Below are 26,995 nucleotides of genomic sequence, written 5' to 3'. Positions count from 1 at the left end.
ATGTCGCTGGGCGAGTACGAGCGGCACTGCGACTCCATCAGCTCCGACTTCGGCAGCGAGTCCTCGGGCAGGGGCGGCTCCCGCGGCGGCGGCAGCCTGCCCGGCGAGCAGGAGGAGCTGCACTACATCCCCATCCGCACCCTGGGCCGCGGCGCCTTCGGCGAGGCCACCCTCTACCGCCGCACCGAGGTAGGCTGCCCCGGCGGCGGGGCGGGCCGGGCCCCCGCCGGGCAGCGGGAGAGGGGCCCCCCTTCTTCTCCTCCTCTTCCTCTTCCTCCTCCTCTTCTTCCTCCTCCTCCTCCTCCTCCTCCTCCTCCTCCCCCGAGGAAGGGCGCCCCGGGGGCTGCTCCGAGGAGGGGCCGAGGGCCGCTGTCAGGGCGAGCGTCAGCGGTTTTCGGAGGCTGGGTGCTTGGAGGCCCCGGCACCCGAAGAGCCGCAGGGGGGCTTGCCCCCAGGGGTGACTGACAGCCCCCAGGGGTGACTGACAGCCCTCTGGGTGACAGCCCCCGGCACCGCTCCGGGAGCAGCCCATGTGTCAAGTGACGACTTTGGCCCTCCGTGTCAAGGGGTGCAGGTTTTGGGTTTCGGCATGTTTGAGCACCGCCAGTCTCTCAGCCTCTAAAGTTTCGTAGGGAGATGTGGAGACTCTTCTGACGCTAATAGATTCCTCATTTTTCTATGTTTTATTCCAGTCACAGAGGACATGGGGGCATCTCATACAGGTAACCCTCTCGCGTGATCAGCATTTCAGCATAATCAGGGGAAACTGGCTGAGAAGCCAGTCTTACTGTTGCTCCCAAGTTGTTTAATCCTATCCAGTTCGATCGTAGTTGTGCTTTTTAGCAGCTGTCAAAGAAAAGCGCTTGACTTGGTTCCCAAGGGAAGTTCTTCAGGTTTTTTCTGGGGAAGGCCACCCTGAGGTGTCACGGCACGAACAGTTGTAAGTGAACACTGTTCACTTAACAGATCACTCATAGCATGTCTGACAACATGGGTGGGCCTAACAAGGGCAAACTAAATTTGTTCTTGTTTCCTTGATTTTTTTTTTTTTTTTTTTTTTTTTTTTTTTTTTAAGGAATACCTAGGTATTTGTAATGGCTTATGGTCTTGTACAATATCCTACAGTTATGGGATTGGAAATACGCTATTCTCCCTTTATTGAACTGGAGTATGTTTAGTCTTTATTGAAACAAACTGTGTCCTTCCCTGGAAACCTTGTAGTATTTTTTTATTTTATTTTTTTTCTCAAAGCGAGTGCTGGCCATCTAGAAAGATGGCTTCAAGCCATTGCTATTCCTAGCGACAAACAGAAAACCTCAAAACTTATTGTTGTGAAGAATCTTTGTCTGAAATCTGTAAGAGGCAGGAAAGTCTTTTTACCTTTCCTGAAATTTTAATTTCCTGCTATAAAGGCACATACTGTTCTCTTCATAGTAATGTGTTTTTAATTAAAAGATGTTTTTGTGTTTCAGGATGACTCACTTGTAGTGTGGAAGGAGGTGGACCTGACCCGGCTGTCAGAAAAGGAGCGTCGTGATGCTTTGAACGAAATCGTTATCCTTGCCCTGTTGCAGCATGAGAACATCATCGCATACTACAATCACTTCATGGATAACACCACGCTGCTGATTGAGCTGGAGTACTGTAATGGTGAGATCCCTACTCCCACTTACAAACGGGTGGCTGCCACGTTGCTGAGTCACCCTCCTGCAGAACCTGCAGGGAGTATTCCTGGAGTGTCCTCTGGGGAGCAGAGAAGTGGAGGTGAATTCTCCTGCATAGCTCCTGAAGAAGAGATTGAGAACCCTTCTGATTGACTTGTGTCTCAGGTGCCAAAGAAAGAAACCCAGTAGTTAGTACAGGCAGTTCAGGCAGTAGGTGATTTCTCGAGTCTTCTGAGTAGCTGGTGCAGTGGAAGAAGTGGGTTATTGGTAACGTACACTTCTAATGCGCCTTGCTGTGTTCTTTTAGGAGGACAGTGGGGAAAGACCATGAGGATATTCGGGCCTCTCTGCCAGTACAGAGCGGGGCTGTTTTTCAGTAGTATCACTTAAATAGACCCCTTCATTTGGCAATTATAAATCAAAGCTTAAAAATCTACTGGCACACTGCAATCAGGACTTCTTCCTGCCTTGTGCTATCAGCTTCTATGTTTACTATTTAAAAAAAAAAAAAAATCTGGTCCTTCTAGTGGTGGAGAAAACTTTACAATTCCATCCAAGAGTAGATCAGATGGTATTGTTTGGAGTTTGCAGGGGAAACAGTCCCAGCTGGGATGGAGAGGTAGAAGGATTTGATATGAGGGTCTGAGTTGCAGCTGCTCTTAGACAGCTGGAAGAGGAGGTCGTATACAGCTAATATTGCTGGAACAGGATACCTACCTAGAACTGCAGTATGGTTCCTATTTGGATGAGTGGGACAGCTCCCCTGGCTAGATATCTTGTGTGTGTTTGGTGGTTATGTTAAGCCTTGGCTCATCAGGAGAAACTTTTTTTGGTGGAAAAGGCTATCATCATGTTGTTATCATCTTAGACAGATTACTTTCACTGGGACAGGTTGGGGAGGACAACAGAGTTGTGCAAAGTATTTTTGAAGGGTGTCAAACACCCTTGTGTTGTTGGCCGGTTGGCCAAAGCTGGTTTTGCTTCTCTGCGTTTTGTTCTTATGTAGGGTGGAATTCAGTGCAAGAGTAGGGGAATGTTAGTTCTTCAATGCGCCATTTATTTTAGGAGTGCTCTGTGTGAGTTATTTAGCTGCCCCAAAAAGACTGTGTGCTTGGGGCCATTATAAATTCATTGGAGGGCATAGAGAGAAGCTGCATAGTACTGATGTCTGTACGTGTTTGTTAATGTCTCTAAACTGTTTGTTTTACTTTGGGACAATAACCGAGAGATGAGTATATAGCCTGCGTTGCCTGAATGTGTCTGAGTGGTACAGAACTAGGGAAATGAGAAAGAGGGAATCTCATTTAGACTTATGGGTCTTTGTTTTGCCAATGTGTTAATAGTTGTTTCTGTGGCTTTTCTTACAGTGTACAAGTCCAAGATAATTTGTGAGTAATTTTTAAAGTAAGGCTGGACTAGTTGCTATCAGACGCTCCTCAGAATCCAAAGGTTTTACTCTTTAATTGGCACATCTCTTCTGGAGACCTAGGAAAGACTTTCATATATGAGTAAATATTGTCCCCGTTTTATGGGGAAGGAAGCCAAGTTATTGATTTATTTGCCTATAGTGCTGTATGTATGTCATGGTACCATAAGACTTGGATTTATCATGGGATAACATCAGTGAATACATCTGAAATAGATTTGGGAAGAAATATCCTATAAAATACATCTGTTGAAGAGAGAATGGAGTGTCAGAAGGTTAGATGAGATTAGATGAAACAACGAAGAAAGTAACTTGTTTTTCTTCTTAGTATGTGTGCGTAGACGTATTGGTTATCTGAGTCAAGAGCTGATTTGTCTCCTTGTGTAGGATTTTGGTGATGTAGTACCTGTTATGCTGCTCTTTGGTTCAGAAAAGCTGCAAAAAGGATGGCAAAAAATCAGAGATGAGGAACAGAATTCACTAAAAGCCTGCATAGTCTGAATCGCTAGGAAAGAGGTTCATAAGAAGAGGCAGAAGTGAATACTTCGGTTAAATTGTGAATGTGAAGAGAGATTTGTAGATAATTTGCAAATGTAAACATAAGGCAGAAAAAAGAAATGTTGAGAGCTTATAGCAAGGCTGAATGAGAAGAAATTAAGTGAAGGGAATCTTAATTAGAATATCAGAAAAATCTTCCTAACATGGAGGTCTGAAATAAGTCCCTCAAGGAGGCAAAGGAGCCATTGTGACCTGCTTTGGATATCTACAGCTTGACAGGCCCATGGAAATCAGACAGCAGAAAGCTGTCTTGCACCATACCTGTGGGAATGGGAAAGGGCCTGGTCTTCTGTTACTATTAGGACATATATATAATATATAATAATTGGGAAATAGGATAGCAACAGGATGTGATCAGAGATTTGGGATTTACTGATAGGATGGTAATCTGACAGGGAGTCTCACTGCCTGCAGCCCTCAGCATAATTTCTTTTAGCTCTCCTTGATTTTCAGTCTGCCATCTTGAAATTGTGAGGTGCCCTGAAGAGTCTGCTGATTTCAGGCTTCTGTTGGTGGTGCTGCTGTTGTCAACGCTCTGTGAATTCTGCATCGATGTATTTGGCAGGGCAGATGAAGGAGAGAGGCAGGTCAGAGCTGGGCAGTAAGTGGGGAAAGGCAGTAACTTGTGCTTTCAGGGACTACTCTGAACTTATAATTGCTTTCTTTCTCTTTTTTAATAATATTATTTATTTATATATAATGCTGAGCAGGACAATCTCACATGATTTGGTGTACAGGTTGTAAATGTATACATATCCCAAGAAGCGCTTACAGGTAAAAAAGTAGGGACTGCTAGCCTGTCTTACTGATTCACTTTTCAGAGAGTATTAAATGGTGGTGTGTAGTGGGTTGACCCTTGTTGGGTGCCAGGTGCCCACCAAAGCTGCTCTATCACTCCCCCTCCTCAACTGGACAGGGGAGAGAAAATATATTGACAGGCTTGTGGGTTGAGATAAGGACAGGGAGATCACTCAGCAATTACCGTCACGGGCAAAACAGACTCGACTTGGGGAAAAATACATTTAATTTATTACTAGTCAAATCAGAGCAGGATAATGAGAAATAAAACGAAATCTTAAAACACCTTCCCCCTACCCCTCCCTTCTTCCCGGGCTTAACTTTACTCCTGAACTTTCTACCTCCTCCTCCCGCCCCGAGTGGCACAGGGAGACAGGGAACGGGGGTTTTGGTCAGTTCATCACACGTTGTTTCTGCCGCTCCTTCCTCCTCAGGGGGAGGACTCCTCACACTCTTCCCCTGCTCCAGGGGGAGGACTCCTCACACTCTTCCCCTGCTCCAGCGTGGGGTCCCTCCCACAGGAGACAGTCCTCCACAAACTTCTCCAACATGAGTCCTTCCCACGGGCTGCAGTTCTTCATGAACTGCTCCAGCGTGGGTCCCTTCCTCGGGGTGCAGTCCTTCAGGCACAGACTGCTCCAGCATGGGTCCCCCGCAGGGTCACAAGTCCTGCCAGCAAACCTGCTCCAGCGTGGGCTCCTCTCTCCACGGGTCCACTGGTCCTGCCAGGAGCCTGCTCCAGTGTGGGCTTCCCACGGGGTCACAGCCTCCTTCGGGCATCCACCTGCTCTGGCACGGGGTCCTCCACGGGCTGCAGGTGGCTATCTGCTCCACCATGGACCTCCATGGGCTGCAGGGGGACAGCCTGCCTCACCATGGTCTTCACCACGGGCTGCAGGGGAATCTCTGCTCTGGCGCCTGGAGCACCTCCTCCCCCTCCTCCTTCCCTGACCTTGGTGTCTGCAGAGTTGTTCCTCTCACATCTTCTCACTCCTCTCTCTGGCTGCAACGCTACTCCCCTGTAACTTCTTTTCCCTTTCTTAAATGTGTTATCCCAGAGGCGCTACCACTGTTGCCGATTGGCTCAGCCTTGGCCAGCGGCAGGTCCGTCTTGGAGCTGGCTGGCATTGGCTCTATTGGACATAGGGGAAAGCTTCTAGCAACTTCTCACAGAAGCCACCCCTGTAGCCCCCCCACTACCAAAACCTTGCCATGCAAACCCAATACATGGTGTTAAAAAAGAATCATCTCTGCTTAAGCTTAGATATGCCAGTGAAGTTCTTAGATGGAGGAAGAACTTAATTTTGTGAGTGCCTGACCAGTTTAAGTGAAGAGTGCTAAGGGAGAGCTGTAGTGATTCATCAGATCTGTTAGGGGATTTGAGTATTCCCAGCAGTACCTGAGCAGAGTAACTGCTGCCATTAACTAAGATGAACCTCTCTGTCTTTCTCACTCACTTATAATTGCAGGAGGGAACCTCTACGATAAGATTCTGCGGCAGAAGGACAAGTTATTTGAAGAAGAGGTAATTTGGACTGGTTTGTAAGGGAGCAGTGGGGCTGGCCTAATGTTCTGGGGATCTGTCTGGTTATCTGATTATTTATACAACATTTTTTCCCTAGTGCTGGTGGGGAATTTCTGTGTATATCTGGGGATTGACATCCTTCCTCTCCTGCTGAATATTGCGAGCATTTATGGACTATCAGAAACTTTTTATTTTCCTTTTTGGCTGTCTATAAGCAGTATAAACTTCCAAGGGAGGAATAATGAAAGAGAGTGCTCAACTGACTTTGGTCACCTTATCATCTTGGCTAACATTTAACTTTAAAACCTCTTTCTCTGTTTCTTCCTGGTTGGTACTCAATTTCTCTCTCTTCTTAACCATTTTGTAGGTTCTTTTCTGCGTAGTTACCCTGAATCTGTCTCACTATAGATTTTTTTTTTCTTGTTCCTTTTCTTTATTTTTTTTTTAACTTATTTTCTGCTGTCTGCTTCCACCTCATGCTGAGGTGGTTAATAATTACATTTATTTATCTTATATAATGACTTTTAAGGCCTTCCGGTTCATGGTGAATATTAAATGGTCACAGCTCATATTCCAGAGAGCCGAGCTGTAGATCTTTCCCATGTGATCATTAGTTGTCATTCCTAAGTCTTTTCACTCATTGAGTTCTGTGATGCTTGTCAGGACAGACACTATGAACAGCACTAGAACAATCTACCTTTTGGAACATCTTTTCAGAGATTTCCAAAACAGGAAATTCTAAATTCTCATACTCCTGAAGGAGCATCTAAATGGTACGATCAGGCCCTCTTGCTGTGCCTCTGTGTGACAGGGACGTATGGGGTTTTGGGGAGGGGCAATTTGAGCCTCACATAAGGCTTTTATTCCTACCTTTGCAGATGGTGGTTTGGTATCTCTTTCAAATTGCATCAGCTGTGAGCTGCATTCATCGAGCAGGAATTCTTCACAGGTAAGTGTGGCATGTGGTAAAGCTAAGGTAACCAGTGCAGTTCATGGATGTGAGTGCAGAACTCCTTTGAGTAGCCTTTGCTTCTGTGTTTAAAGCAAGCACAGAGCTTCTCTCCAGAGCGTAGCTGGACTACCTAGATGTTAAGTATCACTTCTGTAAAGAATTTTTATTGGGCTAGAAACCGTCTTGTGGTAAATGTGCAAGAAATTTTGTATATGAAAATGGAATTGCTGCCTTTGATGCTGCAGCTTTGTGAACAAAGAGTTAATCCATGTAGGAAGGAAGTAATTTGGCCCTTTATTGCCATAGCACATAAATGATGTTTGCTAAAGTGGGTAGGAAGAGCAGTTACCACAGGCCAAAGGTACTTCCTACCTGCTCCACAATTAATAGCTTCAAACCAACGTGTATATCCTTCTGTAATCCCTGGAGGCTAACAGTGATGAAGACTTTACATTGGTGCATCACTGTAATATAACCCGTGCGAAGATTTGTCCTGCATTTGCCTGAATCTCATTTCTTTGGCCTGTTATTTAAGGAAGTAATATAGCTTGTTAGCTGGTAGTGGTAATTTTGACATTGACTCTGAGATTTTAATGAGTAGCTAATTACCTTTTTCTGTTGCCCTTTTCTGTTTGGGAGGGGTAAATCTCATGGCTTACCTGTGCTTCAAGGAGGCCGTGATGTTCTGGGGAGTACCGCACACGTAGACAGCTGTTTCCAGCATGGTTGGATCGTGTGCTGCACAACATCCTTCTCTAACTAATGAGCATAGCTGTGTGAGGATGTTTTCTGTGGGATAGCATCCTGGTTGCTGCCATTCTAAATCTCTGGTAATTGGCAAGCCTTGCTAATGAAGGGTCGGTACCCTACACTCAAGAAAGTAGTGCCTGAGTTTTTGACCTAAAGGAGATGTTGTGTCTGTCCTGCTTTGCAGTGATTTCCTGCTTACCACCTCTGTTGCCCATCTTCACAGCAGAGTTCACAGTCTAGGAACATGTGTCTAGGCCCCATAATCCTTCCATAATAATGAATTGAACAGTTATTTAAATGTTTGCAGTGATTTCCTTCTGCTGCAGACATTGTCAGAGTGACCCAGGACTTTGCGATGCCCCAAGTGGATGAATGCAAAGTGCTGCTTTACTTGATGTTGTCCTGATCTACACTGGGAAGTTGTTGATGGTACGTTAGGAAAAGGGGGTGTAATGAAGTGTTGGCCATGGGAAGCATATCATACTGCGGGGGCTTCCTCTCTGTATTTACAGCCTCTTATATTGATCTGTGAAACTACATATAAATTATTCTGTCTGGGAGAAAGTGTTTTCATTGAGTTTTGGAATTCAGCATTTTTGTGGCCATCAGCCTTTTGATCTTCTGGGCATAGTATGTCATGTTATGAAGAGTTGTTCTTGAGGCGTAAGGTAGAGGGATGTTATGCTTAAGTTCTAGAGTGGCATCTGTTTCACACCGTCTGTATGTGTGTTTATATTTGCATACATATTCATGCATACATTTATGTTTTTAGTGAGCTCAGTGACTCCTGGCTTGGGTCTATTTATAAAACCAGGAAAAATAAGAGCTGCTCAATGACCTTCATACAAGAAGAGACTGAGAGGGGGAAAAGAACTATCTTTGATCTGTGGCCTTTACATAGGTGTCTGGAGCCTGAGCTTTTTAGACTGTGTTGTGTTTGTGTGGTGATGTGGTAAAACATGGATAACTGCAGTTACTGCCCCAGTACTTGGGGTCAATTTGCCTTTGGAGAGCTCTGTGTGTGTGTGAGAGAGTGCTGGCAGAGTAGCAAGTACCTCATTTTGGGGGGGAGGTGTAGCAGTGTGTGGAAAACTGTGAAATCCGGAAATATATTTGAGTGTCTGCATTTCTTTTTCTCCTTTCAGAGATATAAAGACATTAAATATCTTTCTAACCAAGGCAAACCTGATTAAATTGGGAGACTATGGGTTGGCAAAGAAGCTGAACTCTGAGTACTCTATGGCTGAGACTGTGAGTATCTGCCGCCTTTGTGTGCAAACTGAGGTGTGTTTTTCTTTCATCTCTGCATGCCTTGCAGAAGACCAGGGATGCTGTACATTCTTGCTGCTTGTTTTCTGTGGTTTTCCTTTCCCTCTCCCCTCGATTTCCCTCAATGTTATCTCACTAACGTTGGCATATTTGCTGGTGTGTTGCAGCCTGCAGTTATCCTTGCTCCCAGGTTACCTTTTGGAGGTCTGTCTCTCTGCAAAGCAGCAGTAGACTAAAGATAAGTGCCACTGTGGGCATGGAATTGTGCCAGAGCCAGTGTAGCTGTGCTAGAGAGCACTGCTCTTCTTTCCCTGGTACCTAGGCATGGTACTTCCAAAGGTGAATCTGTGTAACACAAAGGCGGTGCTATCCGAAGGTACAGAGACAGCAGTATAGTCACATCAGTACAGCGCTCTCCCTCTGGGCTCATTAAGCCCAGCTTAGCAAGTTAAATTAATTTGGTCATGCTGCTGTGCTAACAGGGGCGTTTTGCCTCAGCTGGATCTGAGATAGCTTGGATGTGCTTGCCTGACATTGCACTGTACCATAGATGTCTGTCCTATCTCTTTAATACTCAGGCTCTGAACTGAATTACAAAGAAGCGAGAAAGGCAGTTGTACTTCTTACGGTAACCAGGTGTATGGTTTATTGGTAATGCTCTCGGAGGGGGGCAAAGCTTTGTAGGAGAGATTAATTCTATCAGAAGGCTGTCAAGCTTGGCTTTCTTCCAGATCCTTCTAGAAAGCAGTTTTGCAGCCAGAGTTATGACACAGGGTAAGCTGTATTGCAGGCACCTGAAAGGCTCAGCTTGAATTTCCCAGCTCCGTTAATTTCTGTAGTGAGCACTAGACTTGGAAAGGGAGACATTGTCTGGAGCTTGTATCTGCTAACGGTCTTTATTATAGTTTGGGATGCAAGCCAGCTTGCACTTCCCCTTACCAGGCCATATTATTAGATTTAATGCAAGCTATTGGTGTTCTTTTAGGATGTGTAGTTAAGTACTTGCTAACCTCCTTCCAGAACATGAGCGCTATTGTGCAGTTGCACAGTAAGTGGGAACTGAAGGCCACTGCATAAAGCCCTCGCTAAGTTAAACCACGACAGCTGGGCTGCAGCAAAACCACTTCTGTTTCGTCACATTTTTCATGGCCTTCTGGCTTTCAGAGAAAGTGGAGTCTGTGCTATGAATTTCCAGGTTTGTTTTTGCCTGTTGTGTGTGTTCATCTACACCTGCGAGCTTTTTTTTTTTCCTTTTTCACTTCTGAAAAATTTTGAACTATGTACCTTCAACCGTATTTCATTCTGTATATGCTGGCTGTGCTCTGGGCTAGTTGCTCAATTTGTGATCTAATGACCAGTGGCGGTCTGGAAGTCATTTTTTGTGGAATGAGTGCAAAACATGTTATTGTCAGTATTTGTAATTGTAACAGTCAAATTACGATTTTGTAAAATGTTTACGTCTTGCTTACTAAATGATGATTTCTTAGTTTATCATTTTTTCTCCCATTTACCAAGGAAGATACAGAAAATAAGTCTGTCATACAGAAAATAAGTCTGTGTCTTACAGAAAGCTTACATTATCCTTTGCTTAAAAGAGCTTTAGGTGCAGTGTCTTAGTTCTCCATATGTTACTCCAACTAGGTGGGCTTTAAACCTTCCCGTGGCTAGAACTCGGGTAGCTCTGTAGCTGTCACGCTCTGTAACAGGAAATGGAAGGGAGATGGCAGATTCTGAATGTGCCCATTAGGTATCTAGTGTACTAGCAGAGCCTAATGAAAGGCAAGCTTTGTAGTCCTTGGAGCTTTGGTGAGAGAGTTGAAAAGAGGGCACCTATAAATATTTCCCCTTCTTCTAAATTCTGTCTTTTTCATTTTATTTCACTGTCTAGTTCCTTGCTAGGGAGTGAGCTCCATTCATCTGGAAGCTTCATTCTTACACCTTTTATCATGTTTGTTCTGTGTCTCCTTGTTGTGACTTTGAGCTATGCCACTATTTCTGTTGTACCTGGGAGGGCTTCTGTATTTAAGTGCTGGGTTTTGGGATTCTGCATGTGGTGGGGGGTGTTTGTTTTAAACCAATTGTTCAGGAAAGCCCACTTCTGAAGTGAGAGCCTTTCAGGTGGGACTCAACCCAGCTTTCTAGTTACTGACCCAAAAGTAACCCCTCTTTTGTCAGAGGGAGAGTAGCCTTTGTCCTGGCAGTACCTTGTGATCAGACAGAGTGGCTCCATAGCCATGGGCTGGCATCTGTGTTTGGAAGCTTTGCTAGATCCCTTTTCCTTCAAACTCTTATGAAGGTTTCCATATGTCTGGTCAGTATGTAAGCCCCTGATTACCTCTAAATGTAGTACATTTAAGAGAGGGGCAAGTCCTTGCTGTGTTCTCATGACTACTACTCCATTGAGAAGTATGTACCACGTCAGGATCTGAGCAGAGAGGTGCGTAGGCTCTTCTAAGAAACACAGGCACAGGCTTGTGAATGAGAAGGGAAGAAGCGTGCTTGTTGTTCCCATCACTCCAGCACGTTGGTGGGGTGTTTCATCTGTGTCACTTCAGTGCTGTGTCAGAGCTGCATCTAGCTCTGATGCTCGTGGGCCTTTGTGAACATGATGGATGCAGAGCTCCTGAATTGAAGGCTGCTGGATCATTTCTGATTTTTAAATGTTCTTTTTTCCTAGCTGGTGGGAACTCCATATTACATGTCCCCAGAACTCTGCCAGGGTGTGAAATACAACTTCAAATCAGATATTTGGGCTGTGGGCTGTGTCATCTTTGAGCTGCTTACTCTGAAGAGGACCTTTGATGCTACTGTAAGGCTGCAAACCGGGATGGACTGAGTAACCTTATTTTTTATCACCCTGAGATTCACACTTGGCTCATAGCTTTCTTAACTCATGTTTTTCTTTCATTGTTGTTTAAATCTGCTGATTAAGAAAACAGTGGCCTGGAGTGCCAACTATAGCCAGAGAAAATGTCTGCACGATTTCCCCTACCCTGCACTGCAGATGCCTCTCTGGCTCCTGCCAAACCCACCCTTGTCTGCAGCCCTGGGTTTACCAGATGTAGAATACAAGCTGTGCTAATTTGTATCATGGTTGTGAATGAAACATCTTTTTCTCTACAAGGAGGAAGTTTGTGATTGTGTAGTCTTTTTGGTTTTCTCAGCGTTACTAGCTGTGAATTTTCTGTGCAGCATTCTGTAGTGAAAACTTCCAGCCTTCGGATTTCATAGGATTTAATCCTGTTACGCTTTCTCAAAGTTTGTATGCAAGAGAAGTGTGGTCAGGCTGGCATGGAGAGGGTGAAAGGGAGCATTGCTGGCTGGCATATGTGATTTGCTAGCTTGTGTCATGAGATGGGAAAAGCTGCTAGCTGCCATGGTGCAAGATTTTGTAACCCTTAAAGAACTGATGTGAAAATCCCATCCTTTCCTGACTTCCTCTCATCATGGCTACCGAGTCCCCAGTAACTTTACTGCTGTGCGGTGTTTCAATGGCAATATGCTGTGTAGGAGATTCCATGCAGAGAGAAACCTATCCTCCCTCCACTGTTAGGGAATTTGGTGAAAAGCTGAATGTTGCCACCAAGCCCTAGCTATCAGAGGTACCATTTCTGCAGGAATTATTATTAGGTTTCTGGAGAACCTACTAGGCAGAGAAGAAGAAGGATGTGTCCTAATCAGAGAAGGAGGAAGAAAATAATGGTGGCCTGTAGCATCTCTCCCCATTGGACACATTGTCCAGTTCAGTTCCCTTACAGCTGGTTTCTGGTTTCTGCCTAGAATCCCCTGAACCTTTGTGTGAAGATTGTACAGGGAAATCGCGCCATGGAGGTTGATTCCACTGTTTACTCCTGGGAACTGATCCAGATGGTGAATTCCTGCCTTGATCAGGTTGGCAAAATACTTTTTTAATTTCAGACACCCCTGCCCAGCTGCCTACGCCATGGAATTCAGGGGTGAAGGGGAATGACATGCCTGTTTCAGCATGAGGCCTGTTGATGCAGGGTAATTTCTGTGAGGCTTGAGGCATCACTAAGGCTGGGCTTCCTCCAATCCTCTGAAAGCATTGTCTCAAGATGCCATTCAGTCCTGCAGGCTCTGGAGCGGTGCTGGGTTTACTCTGACAACAATTATTTAATAGGCTGGCAGAAGCAATTATTTTCTAATGCAGTGCGACAGAGGTGGGAGCATCGTCTCAGTACAGTCTCTTAAGGTTCTGGCTTTCTGACCGTGACTCTGGCTTTCTGTAGGGAATTAATTTCTTGAAAGCAAACATAATATTGATACCTTCAGAGCGTGGAAGTCCCTCCTGCACATCCCTGGCATTTATCTCTATTCCTTCCAAATACTTGAATTAATTCCTTTCCCTGCCGAAGGGAGTCAGGGAAGGAGGTCCATGCAGGCTTGAATGAGGTCTTCTGGCCCAAGATTTCATTGTAGATTATGAGCATTTCCCAGAGAATGACTTGTTGCTTGCTTCTTTCAGGATCCAGAGAAGAGACCCACTGCAGATGAATTGCTTGAACATCCCCTTCTCAGCAAACGCAGGAGGTAATCAGATGGTCTTGCCTGAAGCCTGGACGCGTGCCAGAGAGAACAGGAGGGTTTGCACAGACAAGGGGCATTTATGCTTTTGTAGCAAAGTCCTTAAGTTAATTTGGCCTGACGTGAGGCAGTTGTTGAAGTACACTTCATCCTCCTTAGGAGAGAAGTGCGTTCTTGCTGTCTTGTCTTCTGATCCATCCCGGTGTTCTGTTGGTGCATGGGTATAGTAGAAAGGTCTCTGCATCCTTTGTCTTAGAAGCTGTTGTATTGAGAACCTTGAGGCATCCCTTTCTGAGGCTCCTTTGAGGAATGCTGGTTCCCACTCTTCAAATCTCTGTGAAAGAAGGGTCACAAAGATCCTTATGGTCATTGGGAAAGGCCTTTCAAAATATACATATCCTTTAATATAGAGACCCTCACTTTCTCCCTTTGTTGCCTCCTTCTTCTGGAGAGAGTTGCATTGAAAGTGGCCCATTTTAGCTTAGTTTGACCATCAGCCTGCACGCCCTGTCTTTTTATGAAAGGTAGACCATAATTCTGGACTGTTTGGATCCCACATTGGTTGCTTTGGGAACAGCAAACTTAGTCCTTTACCCAAGATTCTTTTACTTGGTGGTCAGCAAAGTTTGAGTTTTGTCTTGCTGTATGCACTGGTAAAAGCCCAAATCCTGATAATATTTAGCCGTTTAAGGTCATTCTTGTGCAATATGGGTATTGGTTGGCCACTTTCTGGTATATATGTAGTTTGTTGTCCTCAGCTGTCCTGGAAGTTTGTTAGCTATATGGTACATTACTTCTGCCCTACTTACTGTGTATTGCTGTGAGCTGGTAAACAGCTGCCACATTTCCTCCAAGAGGGAGCAGCATTTTATTGGAAAGGAAAGCAGTCTGTGTGTGCTGCTTGTCAGTAAATTGCTTTGGGTGATGTTACTGTTTCCTAAAATGTTTTTTCTCCTTTGGCAGGGAGATGGAAGAGAAAGTCACACTGCTTAATGGGCCAAATAAGCGACCAAGGTAATTATTTGGGCATGTGTTTGAAAGGAAGTCTGGAGAGAACAGCTCCCCAGAGAGGAACTTTGCTGAGAGTGTTAGTCTGTGACAGCCTTAATGGAATAGTGTAGTTTAGAAGATCCCTAAATGCTAGGAATTTGACATAGTTGTTACATGGTTATTGTCCCACGGTTTACTCTGCCTTTTATATCCCACTTATATGTATGTCTGGAGCCTTACCTCAGCAGGTCTCGTACAGCTCTCATCTGTCCTACCAAGGATGTCGTCTTTACAGCGTACATATCTGAGGATGTAATGTAGATCCTTCCTTTCATGCAGATTCCCTTGAGCAGGAGGAATATGACTGTCTGAATGTTGACTATTAAATTAATATAAATATCTTTCATAAAACTGGATATATGCAGAGGTTCTCCATGGTCCCCAGCAAGCCTCTAAGCAGGGTTGCTCTGTGAAGCAGATAGCTTCCATGACGTGTATAGCTGTTTTTCTGTTGATTTGTCAGATAGAATTTGACCTTTTTTTCCTCATAAACTTGGAAGTACTATCTGAGCACTTTATGTGAAGTTGTTCCTGTTCATGGGTTGCTCGCAGTTTGCTTTGATTACAACTTCCATTTTGCAATCTGCTTGTGAATTGATTCTTACCTGCATGGAAGAGTTATATTTTTGCCCTCAGATGGAAGCCTGTAATTTAAATAAAGAGGAGAGAGAGAAGTTAGAAGCTTTTGGATGCTTCTGTATTTTGAGCAAGATTTCATGACCTTTTGTAAGGCTTTCATTTTTCACAAATGAGAACAGCTCCATGGCCATTCAGTGAAAGCCCGGTCTTTTTAAATGATGTCAAATTGGATTGTAGGCTTTTTAAAATGCTTCCTGGAGGCTAGTTTCTCTGCTGCACTGAGACAGGTTTGATCCTGAGTGCCTCTATAGCAGCTGAGGCCTCACAACCACTCAATAAAAAGAACAGTTTGTGAAAATAAAAACCATGAATGGTTGTGAAGGGGAAACTGATAGACAACAGTAGGAAAATGAGTGATGACAGTGAATGCAAACTCATTATTAAAAGCATGTGTGTTTTGTGGGGGGGGTCTTGTGCAGGTCAAGTACCATGAATGAGGCTCCCATTGCAGTGGTGACTTCGCGCACTAGTGAGGTGTATGTTTGGGGGGGTGGGAAGTCCACCCCCCAGAAGCTGGATGCCATCAAAAGTGGCTGCAGTGCACGCCAGGTGTGTGCTGGTAACACTCACTTTGCTGTGGTGACAGTGGAGAAGGAGCTCTACACCTGGGTGGTAAGTGAGAGAAACTTCAGGAAGGGGGTAAGGGTGGGAAAGGAGAGTTCAGATCCACCACTGACCATTCGTGAGCCTGTTAGAATCAGATGGGCAAGCAGCTCGGAAAAGGAGGAATCTGATTGCCATGGACACTGTGCGGCCATCTGCTTCAGGGCTGACCCAGGTCTCCCAAGGCAAGTGTGGTTTTGGGAGCAGTTTTCCATCATGACAGGCAGCGTATTGGAGACTTGCTGTGCACTTGAGGATTGTAGGTGCTGGACTTGTAGGCCCAGACACTGAGTCAAACATCTCTTCCTCCCCTTCCTGACTACTAGGAATGCACTGGAGGCTTTGTGATGCTGTCTTGGCTTTGTGTATTTTTGAGGAAGGTTTTCTGAGATCAGAATGGGTGGGATGAGTGACCTTGTTGTAATACCGATGTCATCTCTGAGGCAACTTGTGGATGAAACCAGAGATGTTTTATACTGAACAACTCTGCTGTTTATGATGAGTGGAAATTCTGTAATAGTTCAAAGTGAATAAAAAAATGTTGGCATATAATGCATTTAAAACAACTGAATCCAGTCTTCTCGGGCTTAGATGGTCAGTGACATGGAGGTGTTCTGCATCTCCAGGCTTCCACAGGCTTTTGTATTGATGATACAGAACCTGTTAAGACAGATTAGAAAATACTGGCAGGTGGGTGAGAAAAGAAAGATCCAGACCGGAGGAGAGCAACTTGAAGTCATTTGCTGGATGTTCCTGCAAGAATGGCCACTGAAAACCTTCAGCTGGCTACTAATATTTTGGTTTTAGACTCAACACTACTCAGAGTTATTTTGTTTTTCCTGTAGAATTGGTAGGTCTGGCCACTTCAGTGACATTTGTTTCATGTTATGGGTTTCTTTGCAGCCATTAGGATTTAGAAAAGTAGGTCAAAAAGCTGAAGGATGAATTTCAGTCCTGCAGCAGGGAGCAGGTTCTGTAGCCTGGCAGATGAGAAAGGAGCAGGGATTCCTCACCAGCTGGCGGCCTGAGACCGGCTCACTCCTCGTTAGTGCATAACTGCCTGAAAGCCTGTGATGCCATTTAGAATGTTGCCTGCTGTTATGCCGCATAGCAGATAGCAGTCTCTTCCCTAAGGTAGCTAACACATTCTCTTGCTCTTTGCTGTCTCCTGTTGTTCATTCGAGGTGCTGTAATTATTGGCACCATCTCTGGAGTTGTGGATACATAACCTTACCAGATGTTTCTGTCTTGCAGAATATGCAGGGGGGCACCAAGTTGCACGGGCAGCTGGGACATGGAGACAGAGCCTCCTACCGGCAGCCAAAGCATGTTGAGAAGCTTCAGGGAAAAGCCATTCGCCAGGTGTCCTGTGGAGATGATTTCACAGTGTGCATCACAGGTGAGAGCTGGAAGGGGACCACCCCCCCACACACACTTTGCTGTGCTGGGGAGGTGTTTGCCTTCACAATAAGATTAGCAGAGCAGCTTTGTGCACAAAGGAGAAAGTCCCATATGTTACTCACCCCTCAGTTTTGAGGATGCTAGGTGCGGTAGTGGAGATAGATCAACATTATTACACAGAGGAAGATATTGACTGCCAAGAAGGCTGGGTGTTTTGCTAAGGATGCGCTCCTTTTTGGTGATGAAGCTGAGTGTTGAGCCGAGCTCCTTGTGGCTGTGCAGAGTCCCTGCTCTTACCAGTGCACGTGTAGCCTCCGTACATGCCTGCGTTAAAGACAGAGGAGCCTGAAGTCAAGAACGTAAATATGTTTGAAACTCTTTTTGGACTGTGTGGGGAAAGAGTCACCCAATGATAAAAGATGTGTATCTGAGATTTGCTGTTTAATTCAGAAAGCTTGAGATGTGGTAGCTGTCTGTAGTTCTAACCCTGCTCATACTTTTGAAGATGTGTTAACTGTGGTGATGTCTGTTATGGAAGAATTTGAATCTCACTTTACCCATGAAAACATAATTCTCAACAAGGTAGTTTCCAGCTTATTTTGCCAGTGCTGGAAAAGCAGAGGTTTGACAGAGATAAGCTCAGATGCTCCATGTGCTGGAGGAGTGACTTAGGGACCCACAGGATCAACTTGTGGGTTTCTGTTAAAGAAAGTGGCAGGTTCAACCCAAGATTTTTTGACACTGGTGGCCTGAAATAGCTGCAGGTTGTGGTGTAAGGTCATCGATCTTAATGTGAACAAGAAAGGACTCCATATTCTCTGGATGACATTCTTCTGCACTAAAGAGGAGGATGATTACAGAAAAGAGGTTGCTCTGGCCATGTCCTAAGAGGTTAATATGCAGCCTAATACAAACTCTGCATGCTGACCGAGCTTTCCTTGTGTCCTTCAGATGAGGGCCAGGTGTATGCCTTTGGCTCAGACTATTACGGATGCGTTGGCGTTGATAAGGCTTATGGCTCTGAAGTGCTTGAGCCCCTGCAGCTGGATTTCTTTCTTACCAACCCTGTGGAGCAGGTCTCATGTGGAGATAATCACGTGGCAGTGCTGACCAGGAACAGAGAAGTCTACACATGGGGCTGCGGAGAGTATGGTAGGTAGAGTCTCCCTGGAACCTAAAGGCTCTGGGGCATGCCCACTCCAGAAGGCGGCTTGGTGCAGGTGTATGATGCAGGGCCTGGGTGAGGGCTGTCTGGTATGCCTTGGTGGGCAAAGAACATTGTTTCTTTGGGGCTTTCTTTTCTTTTAAGAATGGGGAACTGGGGACTGAGCCCTTGCGACTTTACTCTGGGAAGCTCTAGGGTGCTGCTTGGCTTCCTTGTGGGTAGCCACAACAACTCACAGTTGTTCTGTGAGTGGGGTTGGATTACCTTGAGAATTGGCAGGCAATGATGCGTGTAGGGGAGCAGGTTTCTAGTTCTGTAGGGAGATTCCTTTGGGACTATGGAGAGACAATACCATTTCTTAGGGGCGGGCACCTTGTGAGGCCATTTCTAACTGCAGTGTTTTCACTGATGCAGGGCGCTTGGGCTTGGATTCAGAAGAAGATCACTACACCCCTCAGAAGGTAGGGCTGTGACTACTACTTCTCAAAATCTGCATGGGCATAAATCCAAATTAGTTGCTCTTTGGAAATATTAACTGTCTGAGGCTCAGGTGTTTTTTCTGAGGTATCACAGAGTTTGCGAGTGTTTTAACTTTACTTCCTCACTTTATTTTGCTTCATTTGTCCGTAGAGATCATGGCAGAGGGACATGCCACTCCCAAACCAGCCACCATCATGACTTAGAGCTTAATTGCTCTAATCTCCAAGCTGGAACTGGAAATGCCAAACTTAATGTTGTAGAAATCATAGTAGGAAATACCAAAATGCATACCTCGGGTCTGTAGAGGAAACTTGCAGCAGTGCAAACAACTGGGAGTCTTTGAATTTGACATAATGAGTTAAAGATGAATTGAAAGTAAAACCCTCGTGAAATACAGTGCTAGGGGTAATTGAGGTAATCTAACCCATTGGGGGTTAGAAACCAACAAGGATGTGCCTGGAAGCCAAATATCCGTGATCACACAGTATGACACCCACACAGCATGACACCCACACAGCACAGACCCAGCCCTGCTCGGCATACTGGGTCTGGTGCTTGTAGACTGCAGCTGGCCAGGATGCTTGTGCACCATGTTTCTGGTTCCTGTGCTGGCTCACCGGTATCTGCACACAAGGTCTAGAATGTCTTGGATTTCTGCATTGTGACCGGAGTTTCAGTATGCTATAGACTTTATGATGTTCTTGCACCTTCATTCAAAATAACTGCACTGGGTATTGTCAGTGCCCAGACTAGCTGAACTGCTGCTCTAACCCCATATGTTTTCCGTGTGCCAGCTTCTATGTAGTAGGTGTTGGGATTTTGATTTTCTTGGGATATATTTCTTCCACATAGGTGGATGTTCCAAAGACCTTAAACATTGTGTCCGTTCACTGTGGCTGTGATGGGACTTTCCTGCTCACCCAGACAGGCAAAGTGTTGGCATGTGGACTCAACGAGTTCAACAAGCTGGGCCTGAATCAGTGCACATCAGGGATAATCAACCATGACGTAAGTGCATTTGGGTCCCTGGCTCCAGCTCCCAGCAGTCAGTAGTATATGGGGAAATGGAGGTCCTGGGACAGTGACAAAGCATTCATTAGCTTTGTGCCAATTTGTTGGTTCCAGTCCAAGACAATGGATACTGGGATTGTGGGAAGAGGCAATTTGTTCCTCAGTTTCCTTTCTGCCCTATGGCCTTATGTCAGATCTGAGGTAGTGAAACAGATAGCGAGGTGCTCCACAGTGACTTAGCCAGTGACATGGATTCTGGCAGTTCTTTACCATGCCCGTGTTGGGACTGTCTAGGTTAATGTTGTGGTCTGCCAAGACCTGCTTGAGTAGGTCTTAGCTGATGAACGTGTGGTTTTTCACTCTGTGCTTACCCACATGTCTTTTCTCAGACGTACTGTGAGGTGCCATACGCCACTTCCCTTACTTTGGCCAAGCAGCTGTCCTTCTACAAGATCCGTACCATTTCTCCAGGGAAGACACACACAGCTTCCATTGATGGTGAGCCCTATGTATTAAGAAGTGAATACTGGTTGCTGGATTACTTTACATCAGCTTTGCCCTTTCAGCCTGCCCCTTGACCACTGAGGGTTGTGCTCTTGGTAGCAAGGCTCATGCCTGCTCCAGGAACCCAGGATTCCTGTTCCTCAGCAGTGTTGCCTCCTGGCCAGCTGAAGCAGCAACATCAGCTTCTGGGTCAGCCTTCCTTTTTTTTTTAAAGGGGGGAGAAAAAAAAAGTTTGGGGAAGAATCATGCTCTGGGCTAATGGAGGAATTGTTTATGACCGAGTTAGGCTTTGCCCAAGTGACATCAGTCAGAGGGCTGTGAGGAGTTCCAGCCCCAAACATCAGAAAAGGGGAGCAATGGGAGAAGGAACTGGGGAGGTGTTTCCAGGCTGAAGCCATTCCTCTTGGCTGGCACTGTCCCCTCCCAGCCTGGCTGGCTTCTCAGCAGAGTCCTTTCTGGTCATGGGCTGTTGCTGCTAGTTCTCTGCGTGCATGGCTGCTTCCAGAGTTGGGCCCTCGCTGTGACTGTCTCCTCGTTCCTCCTCTCAGAGCGAGGCCGCCTGCTGACCTTCGGCTCCAACAAGTGCGGACAGCTTGGTGTTGGGGACTATAAGAAGCACCTGGGAATTAACCTGCTGGGAGGCCCCTTGGGGGGTAAGCAGGTGATCAGGGTTTCATGTGGAGATGAATTCACCATAGCTGCTACTGACGGTGAGTGGGTCTTTGCGAAGTTGTGGTGGGTTCCTTTGAACTAGATCTGCAGGGTGGTTAACTGGCTCCCGCTGATCATTTCCTAGACTGCCCCCGCAGCACTGCACTGAAATAAAGAAATCCTCCTAGACTGGGGCTGTCTGGCCCTGTTAGTTGTCCCAGTGCGGCGCCAAGCATTTGCTGTCCATGGGGCTGCAGAGTGCCGGCTTGGTGGCTGCCTGTTAGATTCGTTATCAGTTTGTTCTCCCGCTGGCAAAATGGAGCTGGTGGATTAGATACTTTGGGATAGCAGTTACAGCAGAGAGGCTGTGATCCTTGTAGGAATTACAGGCCGAGAGGGAGTGAGTGAACTGAGGCTCCTGAATCTCTCTTTCCTCAGACAATCATATCTTTGCCTGGGGTAACGGCGGGAATGGGCGTCTGGCAATGACATCGACCGAGAGAGCTCATGGCTCTGATATTTGTACCTCATGGCCTCGGCCAATATTTGGATCATTGCATCACGTTCCAGACCTGTCGTGCCGTGGCTGGCACACCATCATCATTGTTGGTAAGTGTAAGTTTAGGATGAAATTTTGTGTTCTTGGTTATGATCCTGTATTGCTTGACAGGACCTAGTCTATAAATCCTGCCTGGGAACAGGCCAGGTTGCTGTGGGGGAATGTGGCAAGCTGCTCTGAGCTCTAGGCCTGCAAGACTGGCTTTGTTGTGTGCTGTTGTAGGAGTTGTCTTGCTTTCCATGTGGCACTCTAACTGAAAGCATGCTTCTCTCCTTGCAGAAAAGGTGTTGAACTCTAAAACAATCCGATCCAACAGCAGTGGCCTGTCCATTGGTACTGGTGAGTAACCTGCCCTGGGGAGCTGTGGTTTAAGTCCATTCAGTGGTTAGTTTGAGTGGGTGCAGTTTGGTCCTGCAGCATAGTTTCTCTGTGTTTGAAAGGCCTCACAGAAGAGGTCAAAGGGAGGAAATCTAGCTGGTGCCGTGCATGGGAAGGGATGGCACAAAGCTGGGAAAGAGAGAACTGAAACAGAGGAGGAAGAACATAGATGCAGTGAGGCCTTTGTAGTTGAGGAACTTCAGTTTGACAAGGAAAAGCTGAGAGGCATTCACTGAAGGGAGCTGATAAGGGAAGGGGGGCTATGGAGCAGCTGCTGGAGAGATGAGAGTCCAGTTTCTTGGACCTGTGGGAGGGCTGGGGCCAAGAAGCTGCAAAAGACTGCTGCACGCAAGCCTTTTTGGGGAGGCCTGCAGGGAGTGTTGGGAGATAAGCTGTTGAGGGAGATGCCGCTAGCATGTGCTCTAACTATGGCCATACAGCCCAAATTTCTGCGTCTTCTCTGCTCCAGCTGCAGTTTGGCAACAAGAATAGCAGAGGTGGAGAAAGTATAAAGTTTTCACTCTTGTTTGCTAGTGGCTCAGAGCTGCACAACTGGAGGAGGAGAGGAAGAGGATAATGAACAGGAAGCAGAGACCCCCAGTCCCAGTGGAGGCTTTCGGGGAACCATGGAAGCAGATCGTGAGCTGGGGGGCTGGATCAGCACCACAGAAGCTAAGGGAGGCAACAGTGCTGACAGCAGCTCCTGCCCTGGCTGGCTGCGGAAGGTAATGTGGTGTCTCAGAAATGCCTTAAAATGGGGATCTAGGCTGGGAAAAGCGAGTGGCCCCTTCCACCTTTAAGGGATGCTCTGAAAGGTTCTCAGAGCTGTGCTGCGCGGGGAGCCCTTTAGGCCTCGCTGCCTTTTTTACCACAAGAGGGTGTTGGTGCATTGGTTGAGGAGAAGTCGTCAGATGCAGGAAGGCAGGCAGGCCTGACAGTGCTGCTTTTGTGTACCCAGGAGCTGGAGAACGCTGAATTCATCCCCATGCCTGACAGCCCCTTTCCTCTGAGCATGGCATCTTCAGAGCCCGAGAAGGAGACTCTCCCTTACCAGAAACTTCAAGGCCTCAAAGTGGCCTCTGAGGAACCTGTTGGATTAAACAAGCCCAAAATGGAGCCCTGGGTAATGTTATCCAAGTGAATGCTTGGCTAAAAGCTCTTGGGGACCATAAATGGCAATGTTTGAATTATGGGAAGAGCTGAGAAGAGGGTGTTGGATTGGCCTAATTCATCTGGATGAGGAAAAAAGGGCTGTTGATAATCAGAGATGATGCTGCAAAGAGAACAGTTCACAGGAATCTAGAACACAAAGCTGAGGCTTGGTCAGACTGAAAATAATGAGATCAGTTCTGTGGAAAAATGCGGTTAATGCAATTGGAAAAAAGAGAGAAGCCTAGGGCCCAGAAGCCTAGCAGAAGATAGAAATTTAGAAAGCAGAAATTGCTGTGAGATAGGAAGAAGAACTGATAGAGGAAATCACTGAGAAATTACAGCCTGTGAGACTATCTTATTCCAGGAGTTTTCTGTCCCAAGAGGAGACACAGATCCCAGGCTTAGGGAAAGGGGGGTAAACCAGATGGATTTTGGTGATAGCAGCACAGGAGCAGCTTTCCCAGAAAAAGGAGGAAGTTAGTGGCTTTGTACTGAAGACGTAATGACTAGTAGCTTGCTGACCTTGGCTGCTAGAAGTTTGGGAAGTTGGGAAACGAGCTGGGGTGACACTTTCTGTGCATGGTTTCTTCTTGTGGCATATACAACTCCTGGCCTTGCACTCAAACCTGGCCTGAGTTCCCTCCATATCTCTGCAGCCTACTTGCCTGAGTCCAACCTTGCCATGCGGTGAAGGGAAGGCTGCGTCTCCTGTTGCGGGCTGCATGTGCAGTGCTCTGCAAGTGGAGGTGACGCACCTCCGAGGCCTGGTTTTACAGTGTCTGGATGATCAGAAGAAGCTGCAGCAGGAAACTGTTCGTCTGAGTGCCCAACTCCAGCAGTTCTGCAGAGGGACGGAGGGAATGCAGCAGGTGAGGACCCATCACCTGGGTGCACATCCATGCTCAGGGCTCACTACACTCCTGCATAGATTGTGGAGGCTGCGCAGAAGGAAGCAGCTCTTAACAGACGTCTCTCTTAGAGCAGAATAGGAGGACTGAGCATGGTGTCTGTCTCTTGTTTGAGCTCCTGATGCAGGCTCTGGTAGTAGCAAGAGGAATGAAGCCAAGAAGACAGTTTCCTGTGAGGACAGCCCAGTCCTTGAGGGCCTGGGATTCCCCTTCTTTTCTCCTGATGAGAAGGGATGAGCAGTCAGATGTCGTGGAGAGTCCCAAATGGCTGTGGGGAATAGGAACTGTGCCTTGTGTGGCTCCTGGCTTCTTCGCAGCTAGTCCTAGAGCTGTTTGGGTAACTGTTGTGTGTTTTGGCAGGTGGAGGTTCATTCCAAAGGAACACAGACAGCCAAAGAGGAGATGGAAGTGGATCCGAAACCTGACCTGGATTCAGATTCCTGGTGTCTCCTGGGAACGGACTCGTGCCGCTCCAGCCTCTAGTCTCCTGAGCCCACTGGGATCCATCTAACTTCACAGCACACTAACCGAACGCAGAGAGCGGCTTTCCTGGCTTCAGGTCACTCGCAGACAAGAAGCGAGGCCGGAGGCTCCAGAGCAGCACCCATGTACGTTTGATATGAACTAGGAGTGAGTTTGAGAGGGGACGGGCCCCTGAGCTCTAGGCCAGCTCAGTGATTGAAGCAGCAGCAGCTCCTCTTTGTACCTTATCTGTCAGTTCTGCACATGAGGCAGAACGGCCCCATTACGGCGATGGCTCCAGTAGCGGCTTGTGGCCCTTTCATTGTTTCACTGCTTCTTGGGAGCTGCCTTTGGGACCCCAGTATTCATCACTGCATCTCTAGATGAGAGGAGGAAACATGTTTTGTACTGAAGCTGGCTGAACCCTAAGACTCGCCACCTTCACTTCAGAGGGGTGAAGGACTAGGATCCTTTCCCTACCACATGGTAAGGCCTAGCCGGTGAGGCTGCTCCCCTCTGCTCAGGGGCAGAGGGAGCAGAGAATGTCTCATTCTGGAGGCAGTGGAGATCTTCCTGTTAGGGAGATGATGGTAGACAGCATGTCCCTGGCCTTGAGGCACAGCTTCTGGCCATATGGCTGTGTCCAGTGGCCTGTATAGATGGAGTTTAAAGGCTTTATTCTGGGTGCCTAGAGCTTTCCAACTTCCAGACAGTGCACCGAGATGAGTGAATCAGGTGTCGTTTCCAATAGCAGTAGCGGGGAGTGTCTGAGATGGGATCTCTGGTTCTCAGTTTCAGACCACCTGCTTCCCAACCAGAGGACAAGCATCTGAGCCTCAGACTAAGTCACCCATTTCCTGCTCCAGCTGTTCAACTTGGTTTGGGTGCCAGAGCTTCTGGTTTCTTGGCATAAGCCCGTAGCTGCTCCCTGCTTGGCTTCTGTTCTGCTCAGCCCCTGGTGCCCACGTTCTGTGTGGGTGTGGGAAGAATCAGTGTTTTTCCATTCAGTGTTTTGATGAAGCTGGAATGCAGTTTCCTACCCAGAATAGGTCATTAATGCCATGGTCACAGGATGCAGCCTTCCCCAATGACCATGAATGATCAAGTCTCTGTGCGGAATTCACCTTCTTTCTAGAAGCGAGAGGCTTTCCCAAGAAAATTGGAGATGGGAAGAGGCATGGTCTGTTGCTCAAGATTTCCTCATTTCCTGTTAGAGAATGAGGTTAATTTTATTCCCCTTAAATTTATTAGCAAATTGACTTTCAACTAAGCTTTTGGGATTGGTAGGATCCCTGGGAGCAGCTAGCCTCCCCTGCCTTACGTGAAGCCTCTAAGGAGTCCTGAGTCCCTCTCACCTTTGCTGTGAGAGCGGGGTTGTGATTTCATTAGGCTTAAACCATCCCCATCAATGGCATGTCACTAGAATTGCCTTAGGTTTATTGGAGTTGGATATCCTGTCACTTCTCCTAGACTTCTTCTTTTGAGAGACTGTTCCAGGGGAGCCAGCATTCCCCATTTGTCTCTAGAGGTGGATGCCAAACCATTCTGCTTGCAACTTATGCTCCTTAAATACTTCTTTGGTGCCTATTGCTAGTATCTTGGAGCTGAATCAAGTGCAGTCTCTCCAGTGCAGTGTCCAGGGCAAGGATCGTACAAGTGTGCCCGTCCATCATTACCGAAGGAGGGGCAGAAGGACAGCCCTCCTGGGAGGTGGTGAGCGTCAGGCACCCTGGCGTGGCCACGTTGCTTGGTTGCCCTTGTGACTCTGCTCTCCTTTCCCCCATGTGCGTTGGAGTCAGTTCTCAGGTTAGGGTCCCGGCTTGAGGGTTGTTGCAGTTGGAAATGATTGAGTTGGTCACGTTGCGGCAGTGCCTTTGAGGAGTGAAGAGTTGAGCCTGAGCCATGTCCAATAAGCAAGCACCAAGCTGGTGGGAGTCGCTCTCCTGCAGTGCACTGCTATCCTCATTTCTCAATGCTCTGCAGTTGGGAAGCTAGGTGCACAGACTGGATTCCCCTTGGATCTAGTGGAGGATTAGGGTCCCTGACAGAGGATGCCCTGTGCTCCACAATCTCATATGTGCCTTAGAGGATTCACGCTATCCAGGTTGTGCCTGTTACAGACCACAGATTTCACACCAGCCAGCTATGCAACCAAAAAAGCAGTTTAAAGCCAGCACCTTCATCTTGGGCTGAAAATGGAAGGGCAAGTGGGCAGAAGTGCCTTTGAGCAGTTTCAAACCCTTTTTACTTCTCCCCTTCTTGCAGTGCTAGCTCCGTATGTGTTGGTCTCCTGCTAGTATTGCTACTGAGTTGTTATAGTGGAACACAACTTATGCCTGCTCTGACACTCTGGCTGAAAACTAGTTTGTCGTTGTCTTTTTTTGAAAGGTTAAAGGGTGTAGTGGTTTGGAGTTTCTGTTTAAATAAATGTTTAAACTCATTCTCCTGTGTTCCGAGTATTTTTTTTTTTTTTTTCCCCAGGAGAGGAAGGGGAAGTATGCATATAGTCGGCTGGCTTCATGGCATTCTGTTGTTTGATTATTTT

At 46.6% G+C, this 26,995-nt stretch overlaps 1 protein-coding gene across 3 annotated transcripts; it reads left to right on the top strand.

The window, feature by feature from the left end:
• On the top strand, positions 1-26,890 carry NEK9 (NIMA related kinase 9). Of its 3 annotated transcripts, XM_050897373.1 has the most exons (23): positions 1-189; positions 693-722; positions 1,473-1,650; positions 5,916-5,971; positions 6,850-6,920; positions 8,819-8,924; positions 11,620-11,751; positions 12,723-12,833; positions 13,429-13,493; positions 14,451-14,501; positions 15,596-15,788; positions 17,034-17,178; positions 18,132-18,332; positions 18,760-18,806; positions 19,678-19,833; positions 20,226-20,334; positions 20,889-21,050; positions 21,430-21,600; positions 21,830-21,889; positions 22,463-22,653; positions 22,887-23,051; positions 23,737-23,949; positions 24,349-26,890. In XM_050897373.1, exons 1-23 carry the CDS (start codon positions 1-3, stop codon positions 24,469-24,471), a joined length of 2,925 nt encoding a protein of 974 aa, XP_050753330.1. In that variant the 3' UTR covers positions 24,472-26,890. The 3 variants fall into 3 exon arrangements, with proteins under 3 accessions (XP_050753330.1, XP_050753329.1, XP_050753331.1); XM_050897372.1 differs by lacking the exon at positions 693-722; XM_050897374.1 differs by lacking the exons at positions 1-189; positions 693-722; positions 19,678-19,833 and having other exon boundaries at positions 1,553-1,650.
• The last annotated feature ends 105 nt before the right edge of the window (positions 26,891-26,995 follow it).

Source organism: Gymnogyps californianus, chromosome 5, assembly GCF_018139145.2.
Source record: "Gymnogyps californianus isolate 813 chromosome 5, ASM1813914v2, whole genome shotgun sequence".
Lineage (NCBI taxonomy): Eukaryota > Metazoa > Chordata > Aves > Accipitriformes > Cathartidae > Gymnogyps > Gymnogyps californianus.
Note: the sequence above shows the minus strand (reverse complement) of the source record. Positions and strands in the feature narration are given on the sequence as shown.